The sequence below is a fragment of the Gopherus flavomarginatus genome, chromosome 12 (genome assembly GCF_025201925.1).
Source record: "Gopherus flavomarginatus isolate rGopFla2 chromosome 12, rGopFla2.mat.asm, whole genome shotgun sequence".
In the NCBI taxonomy this organism is placed as follows: domain Eukaryota; kingdom Metazoa; phylum Chordata; order Testudines; family Testudinidae; genus Gopherus; species Gopherus flavomarginatus.
In genome coordinates, this window is record NC_066628.1 from 6,248,702 (window position 1) to 6,270,834 (window position 22,133).

The 22,133-nt window shown below is 47.3% G+C and overlaps 2 protein-coding genes across 2 annotated transcripts in view; one reads left to right on the forward strand and one right to left on the reverse strand.

Moving 5' to 3' along the window:
* Positions 1-18,790, reverse strand: part of LOC127033126 (zinc finger protein 850-like) — a 51,895-nt gene extending 33,105 nt beyond the window's left edge. Inside the window, exons 1-3 of the mRNA XM_050920931.1 lie at positions 18,372-18,790; positions 17,657-17,773; positions 16,168-17,283 (exon numbers count right to left, since the gene is read on the reverse strand). Of these exons, the coding sequence (XP_050776888.1) occupies positions 16,168-17,283; positions 17,657-17,773; positions 18,372-18,405 (1,267 nt within the window). The 5' untranslated portion in view covers positions 18,406-18,790. The remainder of the gene's footprint in view (positions 1-16,167; positions 17,284-17,656; positions 17,774-18,371) is intronic.
* LOC127033326 (zinc finger protein 239-like) overlaps positions 1-22,133 on the forward strand; it is a 156,146-nt gene that overhangs the window by 62,732 nt on the left and 71,281 nt on the right. The gene's annotated exons all lie outside the window — the stretch shown is intronic.

Genomic DNA, 22,133 nt, shown 5'->3' on the forward strand with positions numbered 1-22,133 from the left:
TTTGAGAGATCCTTCTGCAGCTCTTCGCTATCTGCCTGGGTCTTAACTATCTTTAGTAATTTTGTATCATCTGCAAATTTTGCCATCTCACTGTTTACCCCTTTTTCCAGATCATTTATAAATCTGTTGAATTAGGACTGGTCCCAGAACACACCCTGGGTGACACCACTATTTACCTCTCTCCATTCTGAAAACTGACCATTTATATCTACCCTTTGTTTCCTCTTTTAACCAGTTAACAATCCATGAGAGCACCTTCTCTCTTATCCCGTGGCAGCTTACTTCGTGAAAGAGCCTTTGGTGAGGGACCTTGTCAAAGGCTTTCAGAAAAGCTAAGTACAATATATCCACTGGATCCCCTTTGGCCACATATTTGTTGACTCCCTCAAAGAATTCTAGTAGATTGGTGAGGCAAGATTTCCCTTTACTAAAACCATGTTGGCTCTTCCTCAACAAATTATATTCATCTATATGTCTGACAATATTGTTCTTTATTATCGTTTCAACCAGTTTGCCCAGTACTGAAATCAGGCTTACAAGGCTGTAATTGCCGGGATCACCTGTGGAGCCCTTTTTAAAAATTGGCTCACATTAGCTATCCTCCAGTCATCTGGTACAAAAGCTGATTTAAATGATGGGTTACAGACTACAATCAAAACAACTAGGAGTCCTTGTGGCACCTTAGAGACTAATAAGTTTATTTGGGCATAATCTTTCGTGGGCTAGAACCCACTTCATCAGATGTATGGAGTGGAAAATACAGTAGCAGATATAAATACACAGCACATGAAAAGATGTGCCAGCAATGCCCCTCTCCCGTATACATTGGCCAAACTAGACAGTCTCTATGCAAAAGAATAAATGGACACAAATCTGACATCAGGAATTATAACATTCAAAAACCAGTAGGAGAGCACTTCAATCTCCCTGGACCCTCAATAACAGACCTAAAAGTGGCAATTCTTCAACAACAAAACTTCAAAAACAGACTCCAACATGAAACTGCAGAACTGGAATTAATTTGCAAACTGGACACCATCAAATTAGGCCTAAATAAAGACTGGGAGTGGTTGGGTCAGTACAAAACCTAATTTCCCCATACTAATTTCCCCCTGCTGTTACTCACACCTTCTTGTCAACTGTTTGGAACGGGCCACTCTCATTACCACTACAAAAGTGATCTTTCCTCCCTTAGTATCCTACTGTTAATTGGATTGTCTCGTTAGACTGACCTCCCACTCGGTTACGCAACTCCCTTCTTTTCATGTGCTGTGTATTTATACCTGCTACTGTATTTTCCACTCCATGCACCTGATGAAGTGGGTTCTAGCAAACAAAAGCGTATGCCCAAATAAATTTGTTAGTATCTACGGTGCCACAAGTACTCCTCGTTTTTGCTGATACAGACTAACACGGTTACCACTCTGAAACCAGACTACAGTCAGTAGTTCTGCAATTTCATATTTGAGTTCCTTCAGAACTCTTGGGTGAATCCCATCTGATCCTGGTGACTTACTGCTGTTTAATTTATCAATTTGTTGCAAAAACTCCTCTAACGAAACCTCAATCCTGGACAGTTCCTCAGATCTGTCACCTAAAAAGAATGGCTCAGGTTTGAGAATCTCCCTCACATCTTCAGCCATGAAGACCGATGCAAAGAATTCATTTAGTTTCTCCGCAATGGCATTATCGTCCTTGAGTGCTCCTTTAGCACCTCGATCCAGTGGCCCCACTGGTTGTTTTGCAGGCCTCCTGCTTCTAATGGACTTGAAAAAAAATTTGCTATTACTTTTTGAGTCTGTGGCTAACTGTTCCTCAAATTCTTTTTTTGCCTTCCTAATTCTGTTTTTACACTTCATTTGCCAGTGTTTATGCTCCTTTCTATTTTCCTCACTAGGAATTAACTTTCACTTTTTAAAGGATGCATTTTTGCCTCTCCCTGCTTCTTTTACTTTGTTGTTTAGCCACGGTGGCTCTTTTTCGGTTCTCTTACTACGTTTTTAATTTGGGGTATACATTTCAGTTGAACCTCTATTATGGTGTCTTTAAAAAGTTTCCACGCAGCTTGCAGAGATTTCACTTTTGGCACTGTACCCTTTAATTTCTGTTTAACAAACCTTCTCATTTTTGTGTAGTTCCCCTTTCTAAAATTAAATGCTACAGTGTAGGGCTGCTGCGGTGTTTTTTCTGCCACAGGGATATTGAATTTAATTATATTATGGTCACTATTACCAAGCAGTCCAGTTATATTCACCTCTTGGACCAGATCCTGTGCTCCACTTAGGACCACATCAAGAATTGCCTCTCCTCTGGTGGGTTTCAGGACCAGCTGCTCCAAGAAGCAGTCATTTAAGGTGTCAAGAAACTCTATCTCTGCATCCCATCCTGAGGGGACATGTGCCGAGTCAATATGGGGAAAATTGAAATCCCTCATTGTTATTATTGAGTTTTTTATATTAATTAATTGTTATATTAATAGTCTCTCTAATCTCTCTGAGCATTTCACAGTCACAATCACCATCCTGGTCAGGTGGTCAGTAATATATCCCTACTGCTATATTGTTATTGTTAGAGCATGGAATTTCTATCCATAGAGATTCTATGGTCCAATTTGATTCATTTACGATATTTACTTCATTTGATTCTATGCTTTCTTTCACATATAGTGCCACTCCCCCACCAGCACCACCTGTTCTGTCCTTCTGATATATTTTGTACCCTGATATTGCTGTATCCCATTGATTATCCTCATTTCACCAAGTTTCTGTGATCCTATTATATCAATATCCTCATTTAATATGAGGCACTCTAGTTCACCCATTTTATCATTTAGACTTTTAGCACTGGTATACAAGCGCTTTAAAAACTTGTTTCCTTCTAACTGTCTGCCATTACACGATGTAATTGAATGGGACTCTTTTTTTATTTGACTGTTTCTGATCAGACCCTGCCTATATTTTATCATTTTCCATCCTCTTGTCCTCACTAGGACATAGAGATATTCTATTAATAGATCCTCCCCTAGGGAATGTTCAAACCACGTGTTCCCTCCGCACCTCTGAGCTTTCTCCCAGTCCTTAGTTTAAAAACTGTTCTATGACCTTTTTAATGTTACTTGCCAACAATCTGGTTCCATTTTGGTTTAGGTGGAGCCCATCCTTCCTATATAGGCTCCTCCTTTCCCAAAAGTTTCCCCGGTTCCTAATAAATCTAAACTCCTCCTCCCTACACCATCGTCTCATCCACGCATTAAGACTCCGCAGTTCTGTCTAACTGGCCCTACATGTGGAACTGGGAGAATCTCAGCGAATGCTGCCATGGAGGTCCTGGACTTCCATCTCTAACCCAGCAGTGTAAATTTGGCCTCCAGGATGTCTTTCCTATCCTTCCCTATGTCATTGGCACCTACATGTACCACGACCACCAGCTCCTCCCCAGCACTACACATAAGTCTATCCAGATGTCTCGAGATCTGCAACCTTTGCACAAGGCAGGCAAATCACCATGCAGCTCTCCTGGTCATCGTGAACCCAGCTATCTATGTTTCTAATGATCAAATGGCCCATTACTAATACCTGTGTCTTCGTAATACCTGGCATTCCCTCCCCCGGAGAGGTATCCTCAGAGCTAGAGGATACCAAAATATTATCTGGAAGAAGGGTCCCAATTATGGGATTTTTCCTTCTGCTCCAGTTGTATGCTCTCCTTCCCTGGGACTTTCATCCTCCTCAACAGCACAGGAAGAAAGATCTTGGAGTCATTGTGGATAGTTCTCTGAAAACATCCACTCAACGTGTAGTGGCAGTCAAAACGAACAGAATGTTGGGAATCATTAAGAAATACTTCCTTTTGTTTGATTGAAACCTGCTGCCTATTAATTTCATTGGGTGACCCTGATTCTTGTGTTTGTGAAGGGGTAACTAACACTTCCTTATTCACTTTCTCCACAGCAGCCATGATTTTATAGATTTCCATCATATCCCCCCTTTAGCTGTCTCTTTTTCCAAGCTGAGCAGTCACCGTCTTTTTAAACTCTCCTCATAAGAAAGCTGTTCCATCCCTTAATTGTTTTTGTTGCACTTCTCTGTACCCTTTCCAATTCTAATACATCTTTTTTGAGATGGGGTGACCAGAACCGCATACTGTAGTAAAACTCTGGATTTATACAGAGGCAATACGATATTTTCAGTCTTGTTACCTATTCATTTTCTAAGGGTTCCTAACATTCTGTTTGCTTTTTTGACTGACGCTGCACATTTTGAGCAGATGTTTCCAGAGAACTAACCACAATGACTCCAAGATCTCTCTCTCGAGTGGTAACAGCTCATTTAGACCCCATCATTTTGTAAGTATAGCCGGGATTATGTTTCCAACGTGCATTACTTTGCATTACTCAACACTGAATTTCATCTGCCATTTTGTTGCCCAGTCAGCCAGTTCTGAGAGATCCCTTTGTAACCAGCCTTGGAGTTAACGATCTTGAGTAATTCTGCATTATCTTCAAACTGTCACCTCACAGTTTACCTCTTTTTCTAGATCATTTATGAATATGTTGAATAGGACTGATCCTAGCACAGATCCCTGGGGGACACCACTATTTACCGCTCTCCATTCTGAAAACTGACCATTTATTCCTACCCTTTGTTTCCTATCTTTAAGCAGTTACTGATCCATGAGAGGACTTTCCCTCTTATCCCTTGACAGATTACTTTTCTTAAGAGCCTTTGGTGAGGCACCCTGAAAAGGCTTTCTGAAAGTCCGAGTACTCTATCCACTGGGTCACCCTTGTCCACAAGCTTGTTGATCCCCTCAGAGAATTCTAATAGATTGGTGAGTCATGATTTCTGTTTACAAAAACCACATTGACTCCTTCCCAACTAACCATGTTCATCTATGTGTTTGATAATTCTGCTCTTTACTATAGTTTCAACCAATTTGTCCGGTACTGAAGTTAGGCTTACCGGCCTGTAACTGCCAGGATCGCCTCTGGCACCATTTAAAAAAAAAAAAATCGGTGTTATATTAGCTATCCTCCAGTCATTTGGTACAGAGGCTGATTTAAATGATAGGTTACATACCACAGTTAGTAGTTCTGCAATTTCACATTTGAGTTTCTTCAGACCTCTTGGGTGAACCCCATCTCGTCCTGGTGACTTATTACTGTTTAGTTTATCAATCTGTTCCCAAACCTCCTCTAATGACACCTCAGTCTGGGACAGTTTCTCAGATTTGTCACCAAAAAAGAATGGCTCAGGTTTGGGAATCTCCCTCACATCCTCTCAGTCATGAAGACCGATGCAAAGAATTTATTTAGCTTCTCCCCACAGCCTGGTCCTTCTTTAGCACCTCCATCGCCTTGTAGCCCCACTGACTGTTTGGCAGGCTTCCTGCTTCTGATGTCCTCAAAAAGCTTTTTGTGCCTTTTGCTAGTGGATCTTCAAATACTTTTCGGCCTGCCTAAATAAACTTTTACATCTAACCGGCCACAGTTCATGTTCCTTTCTGTTTTCCTCAGTCAGATTTGACTTCCAATTTTTAAAGGATGCCTTTTTGCCTCTTTTTTGTTGTTTAGCCACGGTGGCTTTTTTTTTTGGGTCCTCTTATTGTTTTTTTAATTAAATTTGGGCATGCATTCAATTTGAGCCTCTGTTATCGTGGTTTTAAAAAGTTTCCATACAGCATGCAGACAATTCACTCTTGTGACTGTTCCTTTTATTTTCCATTTAGCTAGCTTCCTCATTTTAGGGCAGTTCCTCTTTTTTTGAAGTTAAATGCTACTGTGGTGGGCTTCTTTGGTATTTCCCTCCCAAGGATGTTTAAATTTAATTACATTACGGTCGCTGTTGCCAAGCAGTTGAGCTATATTCACCTCTTGGACCAGATCCTCTGTGTCACTTGGGACTAAATGAAGAATTGTCTCTCCTCTTGTGGGTTCTAGGACTAGCCACTCCCAAGAAGCCATCGTTAATGGAGTCTGGAAATTTTATCTCTGTTCAGAGATGACACGGACCCAGTCAGTACAGGGATAGTTAAAATCCCCCATTATTAGTGAGTCTTCTATTTTTGTAGCCTCTCTAATCTCTGTGAGCATTTCACAATCACCATCACCATCCTGGGCTGGTGGTTGGCAGTATATTCCTCCTGCTGTAGTCTTCTTATTCAAGCATGGAATTTCTATCCATAGAGACAGAAATTGGCTAACAAACTCTTATTGTATTACTGACGAGTAAACCCACGGGTGACATTCTCCGCTTAAGAATCAGCGGATGGGGAAAGGCGAGGGCTAGCAAACTATGACGGGGCCACTGAAAAGAATAGCTAGGTGTCAGCAACTGCTCCTGGTAGCCCCAGCAAATAGTTTGTAAAACTAGAGTTAACGCCACGCCACGAACGGTTTCTGACCAGAATTGGCTACTTTGCAATTATGGAGCATGCTCCAGCGATCTGAATGCGCGCAGTAACACATGCTGAAGGGGCATCTGCTCAGTGCTTTAAAGAGGAACAGAGGGGCTGGCTCGCAGGGGAGCGATGGGCAGAATTTGACCCGGGGGTCATAAAACAGATAGACACTACATGGTGCAGGAGCTGAGGTTGAGATAGGGGGAGAGGATTGAGATAGGCGGAGGGGAAAAACCCTAGAATAGGAGGGGTTGCAGAAGGGGATGAAAGTTACCACAAACAGGCGAAGTGGGGTGAGGGTGGTGGATGGGCTTTTCTTCCACTTTAGGGAGCACCTCTCAGCCCCGGCCCCCATGGCTGTGGTGTTGAAGTCACAATGCAGCCCACCGCCTAGATACAGCAGCTCTTCTCTATCTGAAATGAGGGCTCATGCTGCCAAAGAAGGCTGGATTTGGTGAAGGGGTTTGCACATTCACCTCCCCTAACTTATTCTGGAATTCTTGTTCATGTCTTTGGTGTGAAAAGAATTCCTCGTTCGTTTACGCAGGTGTCACCTGCCTGCACAGAGCCTCATGGATCCCTTGCAAATCTGTCTTATCTGCTCTTCTGATTGTCTCAATGGTGATCCACTGCCAACGTAGATTCATTCCATTGATTTGTGTATTTATTTCAATGGTGGTTTTATGACTCAAAATTGGCCATTTGTGTCTTTGAAAATTTCCCCCTAAAATATGAGTGTAGACAAGGTCTTAATTCTTTTTTCTTTTCTTTTCTTTTCTTTCTTTCTTTTTTTAAATCTTGATCTAACAGGCATTTTCCCTCTATAGTTTGTTTGTATTCCACTTTGTCTGTCATTTGCTGTTTCTGAAGGAACTCAAAGCCAGTTCGTACAAACAGTTACCCAAAAACGTATTGTATGTTACTACAGATTGTTCAAGCCAGATCCCCAACTGCTGTCAATGGATCACAACTCCACCAGCATAAACAGGGCCAGATCCCCAGCTGATAAGAACGGCCCTACTGGGTCAGACAAAAAGGTCCATCCAGCCCAGTCTCCTATCCTCTGACAGTGGCCAGTGCCAGGTGCCCAGAGGGAATGAACAGAACAGGGAATCATCCAGTGATCCATCCCCTGTCACTCACTCCCAGCTTTTGGCAAACAGAGGCTAGGGACACCATCTCTGCCCATCCTGGCTAATAGCCATTGATGGACCTATCCTCGATGAAATTATCTAGTTCTTTTTTGAACCCTGTTATTCTTAGCTTTCCCAATATCCTCTGGCAAGGAGTTCCACAAGTTGACTAGGAAGAAATACCTCCTTTTAGTTGTTTTAAACCTGCTGCCTATTAATTTCATTTGGTGATCCCTAGTTTTTGTGTTATGAGAAGTAGTAAACAACATTTCCTTATTTATTTTCTCAACGCCAGTCATGATTTTATAGACCTCAATCATATCTCCCCTTAGCCGTCTCTTTTCCAAGCTAAAAAGTCCCAGCCTTATTAATCTCTCCTCACCCGGAAACCGTTCAATACCCCTAATAATTTTTGTTACCCTTTTCTGAACCTTTCCCAATTCCAATATATCTTTTTTGAGATGGGCGACGACATCTACACACAGTATTCTAGATGTGGGTGTACCATGGATTTATATAGAAGGAACATGATATTTTCTGCCCTATTATCCAACCCTTTCTTAATTATTCCCAGCATTCTGTTCACTTTTTTGACTGCCACTGCACATTGAGTGGATGTTTTCAGAGGACTATTCACAATGACTCCAAGATCTCTTTCTTGAGTGGTAACAGCTCATTTAGATCCTAACATTTTATATGTATAGTTGGGATTATTCTCTCCAATGTGCATTAATTTTCATTTATCAACATAAACTTTCATCTGCCATTTTGTTGCCCAGTCACCCAGTTTTGAGAGATCCTTCTGCAGCTCTTCGCAATCTGCCTGGGTCTTAACTATCTTTAGTAATTTTGTATCATCTGCAAATTTTGCCATCTCACTGTTTACCCCTTTTTCCAGATCATTTATAAATCTGTTGAATAGGACTGGTCCCAGAACAGACCCCTGGGCGACACCACTATTCACCTCTCTCCATTCTGAAAACTGACCATTTATACCTACCCTTTGTTTCCTCTTTTAACCAGTTACCAATCAATCAGAGCACCTTCCCTCTTATCCCGTGGCAGCTGACCTTGCTTAAAAGCCTTTGGTGAGGGACCTTGTCAAAGGCTTTCTGAAAATCTAAGTACACTATATCCACTGGATCCCCTTGGCCCACATGCTTGTTGACCCCTTCAAAGAATTCTAGTAGATTGGTGAGGCATGATTTCCCTTTACTAAAACCATGTTGACTCATCTATGTTTGACAATATTGTTCTTTATTACAGTTTCAACCAGTTTGCCCAGTACTGAAGTCAGGTTTACAGGCCTGAACTTGCTGGGATCATCTCCGGGGCCCTTTTTAAAAATTGGAGTCACATTAGCTACCCTCCAGTCACCTGGTACAGAAGCTGATTTCAATAATAGGTTACACACCACAGATAGTAGTTCTGCAATTTCACATTTGAGTTCCTTCAGAACTCTTGGGTGACTCTCATCTGGTCCTGGTGATTTATTGCTGTTTAATTTATCAATTTGTTCCAAAACCACCTCTAATGATACCTCAATCTGGCACAGTTCCTCAGATCTGTCACCTAAAAAGAATGGCTCAGGTCTGGGAATCTCCCTCACATCCTCAGCCGCAAATATTTCGTTTAGTTTCTCCACAATGGCCTTACCGCCCTTGAGTGCTCCTTTAGCACCTTGATCATCCAGTGGCCCCACTGGCTGTTTTGCAGGCCTCCTGCTTCTAATGGACTTTAAAAAAATTTGCTATTACTTTTTGAGTCTTTGGCTAACTGTTCCTCGAGTTCTTTTTGGGCCTTCCTAAATGTATTTTTACACTTCTTTTGCCAGTGTTTATGCTCCTTCTATTTTCCTCACTAGGTTTAACTTCTACTTTTTTAAGGATGCCTTTTTGCCTCTCACTGCTTCTTTTACTTTGTTGTTTAGCCATGGTGGCTCTTTTTTGGTTCTCTTACTATGTTTTTAATTTGGGGTATGCATTTATGTTGAGCCTCTGTTGTGGTGTCTTTAAAAAGTTTCCATGCAGCTTGCAGAGATTTCACTTTTGGCGCTGTACCCTTCAATTTCTGTTTAACTAACCTCCTCGTTTTTATGTAGTTCCCCTTTCTGAAATGAAATGCCACAGTGTTGGGCCTCTGTGGTGTTTTTCCAGCCACAGGGATATGGAATGTAACTATATTATGGTCACTATTACCAAGCGGTCCAGCTATATTCACCTCTTGGACCAGACCCTGTGCTCCACTTAGGACTACATCAAGAATTGCCTCTCCTCTGGTGGGTTCCAAGACCAGCTGCTTCAAGAAGCAGTCGTTTAAGGTGTCAAGAAACTATCTCTCTGCATCCCATCCTGAGTTGACATGTACCCAGTCAATATAGGGATAATTGAAATCCCCCATTGTTATTATTGAGTTTTTTATATTAATAGCCTCTCTAATCTCCCTGAGCATTTCACAGTCACAATCACCATCCTGGTCAGGTGGTCAGTAATATATCCTTACCGCTATATTGTTATTGTTAGAGCATGACATTTCTATCCATAGAGATTCTATGGTACAGTTTGATTCATTTACGATTTTTACTTCATTTGATTCTACACTTTCTTTCACATATAATGCCACTCCCCCACCAGCACCACCTGTTCTGTCCTTCCGATATATTCTGTACCCTGATATTGCTGTATCCCATTGATTATCCTGATTTTACCAAGTTTCTGTGATCCCTATAATATCAATATCCTCATTTAATACGAGGCACTCTAGTTCACCCATTTTATTCTTTAGACTTCTAGCATTGGTATATAAGCACTTTAAAAACTTATCTCCTTCTAGCTGTCTGCCATTACACGATGTAATTGAATGGGACTCTTTTTTATTTGACTGTTTCTGATCAGACCCTGCCTGTGTCAGTGGATCACAGCTCCAACGGGATAAACAGGGCCAGATCCCCAGCTGGTGTCAATGGATCACAGCTCCACCGGGATAAACAGGGCCAGATCTCTAGCTGGTGTCAATAGATTACAGCTCCACTGAGATAAACGGGGCCAGATCCCCAGCTGGTGTCAGTGGATCACAGCTCCACCAGGATAAACAGGGCCAGATCCCTAGCTGGTGTCAATAGATCACAGCTCCACTGGGATAAACAGGGCCAGATCCCCAGCTGGTGTCAATAGATCACAGCTCCATGGTACAAATAGGGCCATATCCCTAGCTGGTGTCAATGGATCACAGCTCATGGAATAAACAGAGCCAGATCCCCAGCTGGTGTCAATGGATCACAGCTCCACCGGGATAAACGAGGCCAGATCCCTAGGTGGTGTCAATAAATCACAGCTCCACTGAGATAAACTGGTCCAGATCCCCAGCTGGTGTCAGTGGATCACAGCTCGACCGGGATAAATGGGGCCAAATCCCCAGCTGGTGTCAGTGGATCACAGCTCCACCGGGATAAATGGGGCCAGATCCCCAGCTGGTGTCAGTGGATCACAGCACTGTTGACTTCATGGAGCGACACTGATTTTACACCAGCTGAGGATTTGGCCCCTGTGGTTTTGCAGCACACAAACACACATTTTGCACGGATTCCCCTAGTCCGTGCGAGGAGATGAACATTCACCCACAACAAAGAAGAACCAATAAAAAAAAAAGAAAATAAAGCCAGCAGAGCCAATCTTCCAAATTACCCGCCCCCTCACCCCAGTCAACGGCCCAGGGGGCTGGGATTGTTTAACCAGAGTCTGCAGAGCATTTAGCCAGCAGGATCAGCTGCAGGGCGGGGGTCACCGGCAGGCACGGGGTGGGAAAGTCTCTTACCTTCGCTCCAAGGGGAGCAGCTCCTGGGGGCAGAGGCTGCTCAATGGAAGGTGTCTTCCTCCTGGATCTGGGGTCCCAGCTCTTTTTTTTGGAGGGAGGGGGGCGGAAGATCTGTCTTCCCTATAGGGAAAGTCCTGGGCAGGCCGAGGTCTCTTCCCTGGGATGGAAGAGCCTCTTGGGAAGCCGTAGGGCTGCGACTCGCTCGGTAGTAACCTCTCCCCCCTGCGGGCGGCCGGGGCTGGGGGATCGGGCTGGGACACAGCGGCGCCCAGGAGTTACCCTGTAGCGAGTGAAATCCGCTTCCTGCTGCTGGGGCTGTGTCTGACCTCCCGGCACCGCTCCCCCCCACCCCCAGCGCCTCCTGGGTCCTAGCGAGACCCCGATTGCTCCGCAGCCACCTGCCTCGGGGTGCAGGCAGCAGCTCCCAGCTTTGCACTGCGCGGCCTGGGGTGGATTAGCAGGGAGGGGGGGTTGGAGAGCAGGTGACCGAGAGGCGAGTAGGGTGACCAGATGTCCCCATTTTACAGGGACAGTCCTGATTTGAGCATTGGCCTGCTTAAACACAGGGTTGTGAGTTCAGTCCTTGAGGGGGACATTTAGGGACCTGGGGCAAAAATCTATCTGGGGATTGGTCTTGCTTTGAGCAGGGGGTTAGACTAGATGATCTCCTGAGGTCCCTTCCAACCCTAATAATCTATGATTTGTGGGTCTTTTTCTTATAAAGACTCCTATTCCCCACCCCCACCCCATCCCAAATTTTCACACTTGCTGCCTGGTCACCCTGGAGGGGAGTATGTTTGCAGTTGGGGGTGTTGTTAGAAAAATCTAACCCCGTTTCTGCCTCCTGAGACAAGCAGCGGGTCCCCAGGGGCACAGCTGGGTATGGAAACTGTATGGCAGGCCATGAACGCTCATGAAATTGGGGGGGTTGGGGTGCGGGGGGGTGGTGAGGGCTCCAGCTGAGGGTGCAGGCTCTGGGGTAGGGCTGGGGATGAGGGATTTGGGCTATAGGAGCGTGCTCCGGGCTGGGATCGAGGGGTTCAGAGGATGGGAGGGGGATTAGGGCTGGGGCAGGGGGTTGGGGCATGGGAATGGGTCAGGGGTGCAGGCTCCAGGCTGCGCTTACCTCAAGCAGCTTCGCGGCCAGGCAGCTCTGAGCACTGCCCTGTCCGCAGGCACTGCCCTGCAGCTCTGATTCGCCATGGTTGCTGACCAATGGACACTCTGTCAGTGGGAGGCTTTAAAAGCATCTCGGTGGATTGAACCCTGGTAGGAGGGGCTGCATCTGCCATGTAATAAAAGTGACCTAAAATGTTCCCTCGTGAAAAGTGTAGGACATCTGTCTGCAGCAAAAAACAAAACCAAAAAACACCGCAGGGGGCGTCGGGGTGTGAAACGGACTCTCACCCCTTCTGAAACTTTCCCCATCACCATTCTCGGTCACCTTAACAGGCTGAAGAATAACCACCACTTTTCACACCCGATTAGTGCCTTCTCCTGACCGAGGGACAGAAGTGGCTGTGGTGAAGTTGGCTCAGGTAGGGGATTTCCAGGGAGCTGCTGGTGGTTTTGTACGAGACAGAGAGAGGGAGGGGCAGGAAACATGTGGGGTGAGGAAGGAAGGGAGGGAGGATAGGAGCCGACAGACTTCCTGGGAGGTGGTCAATCTGTTCTGGGGCACGACTTCCCCATTTCTGTAACGGAAAACAAGCCTTCTGGGCAGGGCTGGGTACACTGACCACACTCCTGGTGCTGGAGACTCAAGGTACTAGCTAGAACAGTGGTTCCAAGTGGTCCTAAAGGGGCCTGGAGGAACATTCGAAGGGAGTGCGGTGGGGCCCAGCCCACCCCCAAGGGGACCAGGGAGAGAGTGCCACCCAGCCCTGCTCTGCCTTCGGCTCTGCTCCAGTTTGTCTCCTGCCCTTGGCCCCTGGCTCCAGCCCAGCTCCATTCCCCGCCCCAGCTCCGGCTCAGCTCCCACCCCTGGATCTACTTCTGGCCCTGGCCACGACACCACTCCTGCCTTGGTCCTGATCCAGGCCCCACCTCTGGCCCCTGGCCTCAGCCCAGCCCCAGCTCCACCTGCCCTCATTCCTTGTCCACCCTCATCCCCAGTTCTACCCACATCTCCGCCTTCAGCCCAAGCTCTCCTGCTGAGTCAACAGTGCAGGAATGGAGGCGGGAGGGAGATGCAGACAGATTCCATTACTGGTAAGGGTGGGCATAACAGGAAAAGTTGGGGCCCCAAAAGTGCGCACACAGCTCATGGGTCTGGGGGCCCTTCCCCAGCCTCAGACCTGCACACAGCCCACAGGTACTCCTCCCCCCCACATTCTCCTCTGATTATCAGGGAGGACACAAAATTCCCCTCAGATTTTGCCCTTTCCTTTATTATTGAATTCTCTCAGATTTCATCATTTCCCCTTATATTTCTGAAATATTGATATAAAACCCACCTCAGATCTGAGGGGATTCCCCCTCCCTGCTTTTTTAACTGCACTAATGTCTTGTTTTGGAGGGAAATTATTGCCCTGAGTCATTCCCCGGATGGGATGGAGGAGAGGATAGTGCAGGGGACGCGGGTGGGACTGAGGAGTGAGCACAGAGATGCGGCTGCCTCTGGGGTGGGACATGGGGCTAGATCCACAAAGAGGACTTAGGGTATGTCTTCACTGCAACAAAAAAACCCCACCACAACCAGTCTCCGAGCCCAGAATGACTGGCCCAGACTGACACGGCTCAGTGCTACAGAGCTGAGCACAGCAGTGTCGATGTTGGAAAATAAAGGCACTTTGGAGGGTGAGGAGAAAAAAAAAGAAACACAGGTGTGTAGGAGGAATAAGACACAGTCCCCCTGTCATGGGGGCAGCAAGCAACAGTGGAGACACACAGAGTCCCTGGCCTAAAGGGCAGAATGGGGAACTCTGGTATGGGGGATGGAGAAATAGGGGGCACACAGAGTCCCTGGCCAGAGGGGGAGAACAGGAGAGCCTGGTATGGAGGAGGAGGAGGAATGAGGCAATGGGGTATGCACAACCCTTGGCATTCTGACACCAGAATTGCCCCTTTTGCTAGCCAGTATTGTGGGTGTTCATGGGCTGTTTCCATTAGCAGGATAAACGGATTGTTAAGTCCTGTTTATTTACAAAGAGCGCACACACAGGAGCGTTTCCCAGGACACAACAGGAATGAACAGCAGCAGGTGGTTTCCTGGCTCCCAATCTCCAAGCCTGCCTCTTGGGCCAGTCCTGTGCCCCAAGCAGAATACACAAAAAAAGAACGCGGCATTGTGTTGCACACTATCACAACGCCTCACTTTTAAGCGTCTGGTAAAATCACTGTCACACTCAAAGCCTGAATTAGACACCTAAGCAACTATGGAATGAATGACTAGTGTAGCCTCTTAGTACATGTTAAGATAGAAGTGCAAGGAGCCTACAAGCCTCAAGGTCTGTAAGACAGTAACTTAGCTAAATTAGTCCAGGCACATGATCCAATGTGGTGGCCACCCAACATCTTGACTGATGACAGGAGATGCGACCAAATCAGTGGTATGCTTCATGGCCAACTTAAGAACCACCCGCAAGGCAGAGGAAGGCCAAAGCTCTGATACAGCAACAAAGTCAAGCAAGGCCTGAGGAAATTCAAGCATTTCCACTGACGACTGGGGGAGTCCTGCCCACAACCGCTCCCTTTGGAGAAGCCGGGTCAAGGTTGGTGCAGCCACTGCGACGGGCCAGCAGAGAGCCCAGGCTGAAGCCTGCATTCGAACCAGGGACCAGAGTGTGCTTCAACGTCCGTCTGGTGAGTGAAGCTGTACAGAGGTGCCGACTTTCTAATTTCCCAATAATAATAATGGGGGATTTCAATTATCCCCATATTGACTGAGTATGTGTCACCTCAGGACGGGATGCAGAGATAAAGTTTCTTGACATCCAGCAGGGCCGTTCTTATGTTCCCCAGAGGTGCTCGAGCCCCACTCCGGCCCAGACCCTGGCCCCACTCCACCCCTTCCCCTAAGACCTCGCCCCACCTACCTCTTCTCACCCTCACTCCACCTCTTCCTGCCTCCACCTCTGAGCATGCCCCATCCTCGCTTTGCCTTTTCCTGTCCCTGCTCCTCTCCCTCCACCCCCCAGCTGCTCACTGGCAGTGGGGGGCGGAGGGGAGGAGGGAGCTGATCTGCAGGTGGTACCCACTATTATTTTCTGGGGTGTGGATTTTTCATACCACTGAGTGATGTAGTTATGCTGAAGTAAGTATGTAGTGTAGAGCAAGCATGAGATTCTACTCCCTGGATACGTTCTCAGATGGTTATTAAACCTGAAAAGCCATTTGGCATTTAAAAAGTTGGCTAGGGTACAGACCATAACCTGCCTCAGCAACCAACTCAATTTAACTTCCTGACTGCAAGGAGAAAGTGACATTGACAAGCGCCTACGAGATGGGCAGCCAGGAAGCTGAAAAATTCCATTTTGCCCCTGAAATTGTTTGTTTGTTTGTTTTTTGGAGACTCCTTTGGGTAGAAAAAAATTGTGTTTTTTTTTTTTTACTTTTTGTCTAGATTCAGAATGAAAATATTTTCAAATCCACAAACTTTTCCAAAGGAAAAGCTGTTTCAGGCAGCTATCCCCGAGAACCAAAAGCTGCTAATGTGTGTGGGAATTAGGAAACGGATCCTTTGTGAAGTCTCCTTGGTCCACTATGGTGCAAGTCTGCCTGAAGCATTTTCCACTTCAAGGACATTTCAAAGGTGTCTTCCTGTACGGATCTGCTGATGTCTCATGTGACCAGAGCCCCAAGGCAAAGTTCTACCACAGTCAAGGTTTCTTTCTTGTATGGAGTCTTTGATGTGTAATTAGGTTTGAGCTCTGATTGAAGCTTTTCCCACAGTCCAGGCATTTATAGGGTCTCTCTCCAGTGTGGGTTCTGTGATGCGTAATAAGATGCGAGCTGCGACTGAAGCTTTTCCCACAGTCCAGGCATTTGTAGGGTCTCTCTCCGGTGTGGATAACCTGGTGTGTAATAAGGTTTGAGTTGTCATTAAACCTTTTCCCACACTCGAGGCATTTATAGGGGTTCTCGCCCGTGTGGATTCTCTGATGTGCAAGGAGCCGTGAGAGTTGAAAGAAACTTTTCCCACAGTCAGAGCATTTAAAGGGTTTATCCCCAGTGTGGAGTCTCTGATGCCCAATGAGGGCTGAACTGTCACTAAACTTTTTCCCGCACTCCAGGCATATAAAGGGTCTCTCTCCTGTGTGGGTTCTCTGGTGTCTAACTAGGGTTGAGCTCCGATTGAAGCTTTTCCCACAGTCGAGGCATTTGTGGGGTTTAACTCCTGTGTGGATTCTCTGATGGTTAATAAAGGCGGAGCCATCACTAAACATTTTCCCACATTCAGCGCACTCGTAGGGTCGCTCGCCTGTGTGGACTCTTTGGTGTGTAATAAGCTGTGAGCTCTGAATGAAGCTTTTCCTGCAATCCAGGCATTTATAGGGCTTTTCTCCCGTGTGGAGCCTCTGATGCCTAACGAGGTGCTCTCGCTGATTAAAACGTCTCCCACACTCAAGGCATTTAAAAGGCCTGTCTCCAGTGTGGAGTCTCTGATGTGAAATAAGGTTGGAGCTCCAATTGAAGCTTTTCCCGCACTCGGCGCATGTGTTGTCTCTCACTCCTGATGGGATTCTCTGCTGGGCTCTGATTTCCTTGGGGTCTTTGCAAACTCCCCCATTATCAGTGGATTTACCCACTTTCTGCCCTGGATGGGTTCCCAGCTGCCTCTCTGGCTTGTGCCCATTTCCCCAGGCTTTTCGCCGCTCATGCCTCTGGGAAAAACTCCCTTCAGATCTTTCCGATAACATCCCACATGGTTCCACTTGCTCAGGACCTTCCTGCTGCAGATTCTCCTCTGTGTTTTCACTCACCATCCCATCACCTGCTGGGACAGACAGAGAGAGGACCCAGACAGGAGTCATTCCCAGTGCCAGAGAGAAAAAACAGGAGAATAGAGAAGAGGTTTAACAACACAATAACTAGAAGAAAGACTGAAAAATTCAATGCTGTCCCCACATCCCAGCCAAACAGCAAGAGGGAAGTAAAAGTCAGGGAGGGAACTCCTGCCAACTGGCAGCCAGGGTGGGTGTGAAGCTGTGAGTGACACCTGCTAGGGGGATATGGCCCCTACTGGCTATAGCCCTGACCTGGGTGAGATGAGGCAGAACTGAGGGCTCTCGCTCACAGTACATTTATGGGAGTCCCAGCTGTTTCCTCCATTCCCCGGGTGGTTTGTGCTCGTTTCATTGATTCCTCACCAGTGCGGGCAGCTCTCGGGCTCTCCCTTCCCTCGCAGGCCTGGAGATCCGGGACCCACGGCTCTTCCCCGTGCTCCAGCTGGGCGATCAGCTCAGGTTTGGGAAGGGGGAATCCTGCTCAGGGGGGTGAAATCAGGTGAGATCAGTGCGTGTCAGACACTGGGAAAGGATTTGTCACAAAGAACATTCCCTGATCTTAATCTGATCCCGCATTGGGCTGGGGGGGACGCGGAATCTGAGTGGATGGGAGCATGCTCACTGAGCCCCCAAGTCAATGGCAGGGGATGTGCTCCTCTCAGCACGAGCTTCCAGGATCTGTGCACCCTGGGGGATTTGTTGGTGCACACACAGCTCAGCTTGTCAGGCCCTGCCTATTTCTCAACCTGCACAGCCTGGCACCCTGCCCAGGGATAGACCTAGTCCCAGGAAGGGAGGGGGAGAGGGATTCTGTGTGTGAGGGAGAATTAATACGGGCAGGTCACCGCTCTGCTTCCGCCCCTTTGAAAGCTGTGGGGATGGGAACAAATTATCATCTCCTTTATCTTCCTGAGTCCCCTGTCCCATGGGAGCGGGGTGGAGAGGGACGTCTCTCTCCCAGGGGGTCTGGTGACCATGGGGCTCATAGCCCTGAAATCTAATTGATTGAGAAAGACCGGAAATGGGAACATCACAGATCCCACAGCTTCTAATAGCCGAGGGGACGGGAATCCCTTACCCAGCGAGGTCACCGTCTCGTAGTTCTCCTGCATGACGTCCCTGTAGAGGGCTCTCTGAGTGGGGTCCAGCAGAGCCCCCTGCCCCTTAGTGAAATACACAGCCACATCCTCGAAGCTCACCAGCCCCTGGAACAACAAGAGACCCCCACTCAGCACCTGCTGCCCCAGTCCCAATCCCGCTAGTCACGGGGGAGGAAGGCTGATAAAACAGACACTTGGGGAGGTGGGCGGAGGGTGGAGACAGAGTAGTAGGATCCCACCCCCACCCTGCTCAGAGCAGCCAGGAGGCTTCAGAGTGGGGAGAAAGAGAGAGGGGAAGGACCAATGAAAGAAGGCAGGAGCTTCATGTCCACCACATACCTACTAGCCAGAGGCTGATATGGGAGACAGGCCCCCCCAAAAGGGTCTGGGAAGAGAAACCCCAACAACCCCTCCCGTTGTAAGCAAGACACGAGAAGTAATTCTTCTGCTGTACTCTGCACTGATAAGGCCTCAGCTGGAGTGTTGTGTCCAGTTCTAGGTGCCACATTTCAGGAAAGATGTGGACAAAGTGGAGAAAGTCCAGAGAAGAGCAACAAAAGTGATGAAAGGTCTAGAAAACATGACCTATGAGGGAAGATTGAAAAAATTGGGTTTGTTTAGTCTGGAGAAGAGAAGACTCAGAGGGGACATGATAACAGTTGTCAAGTACATAAAAAGTTGTTACAAGGAGAAGGGAGAAAAATTGTTCTTAACTTCTGAGAATAGGACAAGAAGCAATGGGCTTAAATTGCAGCAAGGGAGGTTTAGGATGGACATTAGGAAAAATTTCCTAACTGTTAGGATGGTTAAGCACTGGAATAAATTGCCCAGGGAGGTTGTAGAATCTCCAACACTGGAGATTTTTAAGAGCAGGTTAGACAAACACCTGTCAGGATGGTCTAGATAATACTTAGTCCTGCCATGTGTGCAGGGGACTGGACTTGAGGACCTCTCGAGGTCCCTTCTAGTCCTATGATAAGGGCAATGAAGATGATCAAGGGTGTGGAATGGCTTCCATATGATGAAAGACTAAAAAGATTAGGGCTGCTCACCCTAGAAAAGAGATGACGAAGAGGGATATGACAGAGGTCTATAAAACCATGAATGGTGTGCAGAAAGTGACTAGAGAAGTGTTATGACCCTTTCCCATGGTGCAAAAAAAAAAAAAAAAAAAATGGGGGGGTCACCCAATGAAATTGATAAGCAACAGGTTTAATGCAAACTAGAGGAAGTACTTGTTCACACCATGCACAATTAACCTGTGGAACTCCTTGCCAGAGGATGTTGTGAAGGCCAAGACTATACTAGGGTTCAAAAAAGAACTAGAAAAGTTCATGGAGGATAGGTCCACCAATGGCTAGTAGCCAAGATGGTGTGGGATGCAACCCCATGCTCGAGGGAACACTATATCTGTGGCTGCCAGAAGCTGGGAGGGGAAGACAGGGTGGGTTCTCATGCCCTCTGAAGCTCTGGTACTGGCCACTGCCAGAGACAGGATATTGGGCTAAATGGACCATTGCTCTGCCCCAGTTTGGCAGCTCTTATGTTTTTACCCAATCGTTAGAGAAAAAAAATTGGTGACTTTTGAGAAGATTTTATATCAGTGTTCAATAAATGAGACAGGAAACTCTGAAAAGACTAGTATCACCTGGCTAGATAGCCAGGAAAAGGCAAAAGCTGAGGTGGTTTTACATCACCAGTGGGTAGTTAGAGGGAAACGGCAGGAGAGAGTAACATGGAGGACAGGGAAGAGTGTGTTTGGTGTAGGGTGACCAGATGTCCCAATTTTATAGGGACAGTCCTGATTTTTGGGTCTTTCTCTTATATAGGCTCTTATTACCCCCCACCCCTTGTCCCGATTTTTCACATTTGCTGTCTGGTCACCCTAGTATGGTGGGGAATAGTTAATCATTTAGAAAAACCTCACCCCTTTAGTGTCCCTGAGACAAACCGTGGGTCCTCTGGAATTCCACAGAGATGGGGAGATTTCCTTGGTATCAATGTGCTGACGGGGACATGTTATAGATGAGAGGGCTAAAAGCACAGAATGAGGACCGAATGACATGCAGTCCTGTGTTCACGAAGGGTGCAGCATGTGAATCTGTCCTTGGAGATTGGATCCTGACACCCACACATAAGGGGATGGAATTAACGCGGCCTGTGAGTGCTGGACTTCACAACCTTTCACAAGTAATACGGAGATAACCCTTACCTGACTTTTTTTATTTGAGCTGGTGGGACTTTCCCCTGGGCGGTTTGTTTGTATGCCACTTTGTCTGGCGTTTGCTGACTCTGAAGGAGTGCAGATTGGTACTCAATCATCGCTGACTGTAAATACAAATTTGTCAAGACAGATCCTCCGCTGGCAGACATAGGCCATCGCTCCACACTGGAGTCGATGCGGCCAGATCCCCAGCTGATGGGAATCCAGCCATAGCTCCACGGGCTTCGTTTACACCAGCTGAGCCTCTGATTGTGTGTGTCACACGCATTGCACCCGGATTCCCCAGTTGTCAGTACAGATGGGAAAATTCAGTTGTGCAAACTGACACCACCAGCAGAAAAGTACAAAAAACCAGAGAGCTACAACACCACCCCAATAGGCTGGGCTGATCACTTCCACTAAACTCCTCAGGGAACGGAACAAGGGGCTGAGATAGTGTAGCTGGAGCCTGCCAGCAGGATCAGGGTAACCTCTCACCCCCTTACCTGCCCTCCAAGCGGTGCCCTCACTGAGAGCAGGGGCTGCTCACTGGGGGTGATCTTCCCGCCCAAGTTTGGGGTCGCCAGCTCTTTGTTCTGAGATGGAAGGTCTGTCTTCCCTTTATGGGGTGGCCTGGCCAGGCTGGGGTCTCTGCACGGGGAGAGTCTCCTGGGGGAGCAGCAGGAATGTTACTCCACCTCTCCCAGGTGCAGCCCCCCCAAAGCTCGGGGATCTTGCAATAGGGACAGTGCCGGGAACCTGAAATTCATTTACACAGCCAGTGCAATTCACTTCCTGTTGCCAGGGCTGCCTGACCCCAGCCATGGCTCCATCCCCAGCTCCTCCTGGGTCCTAGCGAAACACCCACCGCATTGCAGCCACCTGGCTCCAGGCCCCTACCTCTGGGGGCAGAGGGGGGGCATGCAGGTCCCCTAGACATGGGCAGCCTCTCCCAGTATTCAGGGAGATTCAAACCCTGAAGCCTTCATGTCCAGGGGGGATGGAAGGGGAGACTGCAAGATCCTCAGTGAAAAGGGGGATTTCAATAGGGACTTGTGATTGTCCCAGAGGCTCCCCCAAATTGAAGGGGATGGGGGAGTGCTGGGAGTCGGGTTGCTTGGGGCCATGAGCTGCAGGGGATGCATTTTCCAGGGTCGTGGATTTTGTGGCGGTGGCCTGGAGGGGATTTCATCAGCTGTTGTCTGCAGAGGGCTCTGTTCTTGCCCAGAAGTGGGGAACCTGGAGCCTGACTCGGCAGCTGCTGCTCCCCCAAGCTGTGGAGAAAACTCTCCTGAAATCTCCCTCTGTTCCCAGCACAGATGGGATATTCTCTGGTTGCTGGAAGTAGCCCCCCTGGGGCAGCCCTGGGTGCTGCTGAGATCTAACTCCTATTCAGAGCCAAATCCACAAAGATATTTAGGCACCTAACTCCCATGGGCCTAGGTGCCTAAATCCCAGATTTAGACATTAGTGTGATCCAAAAACCCTATAGGCACCTACGATCACTGGGTGTCTACATTTTCACTATAAAGCGTAG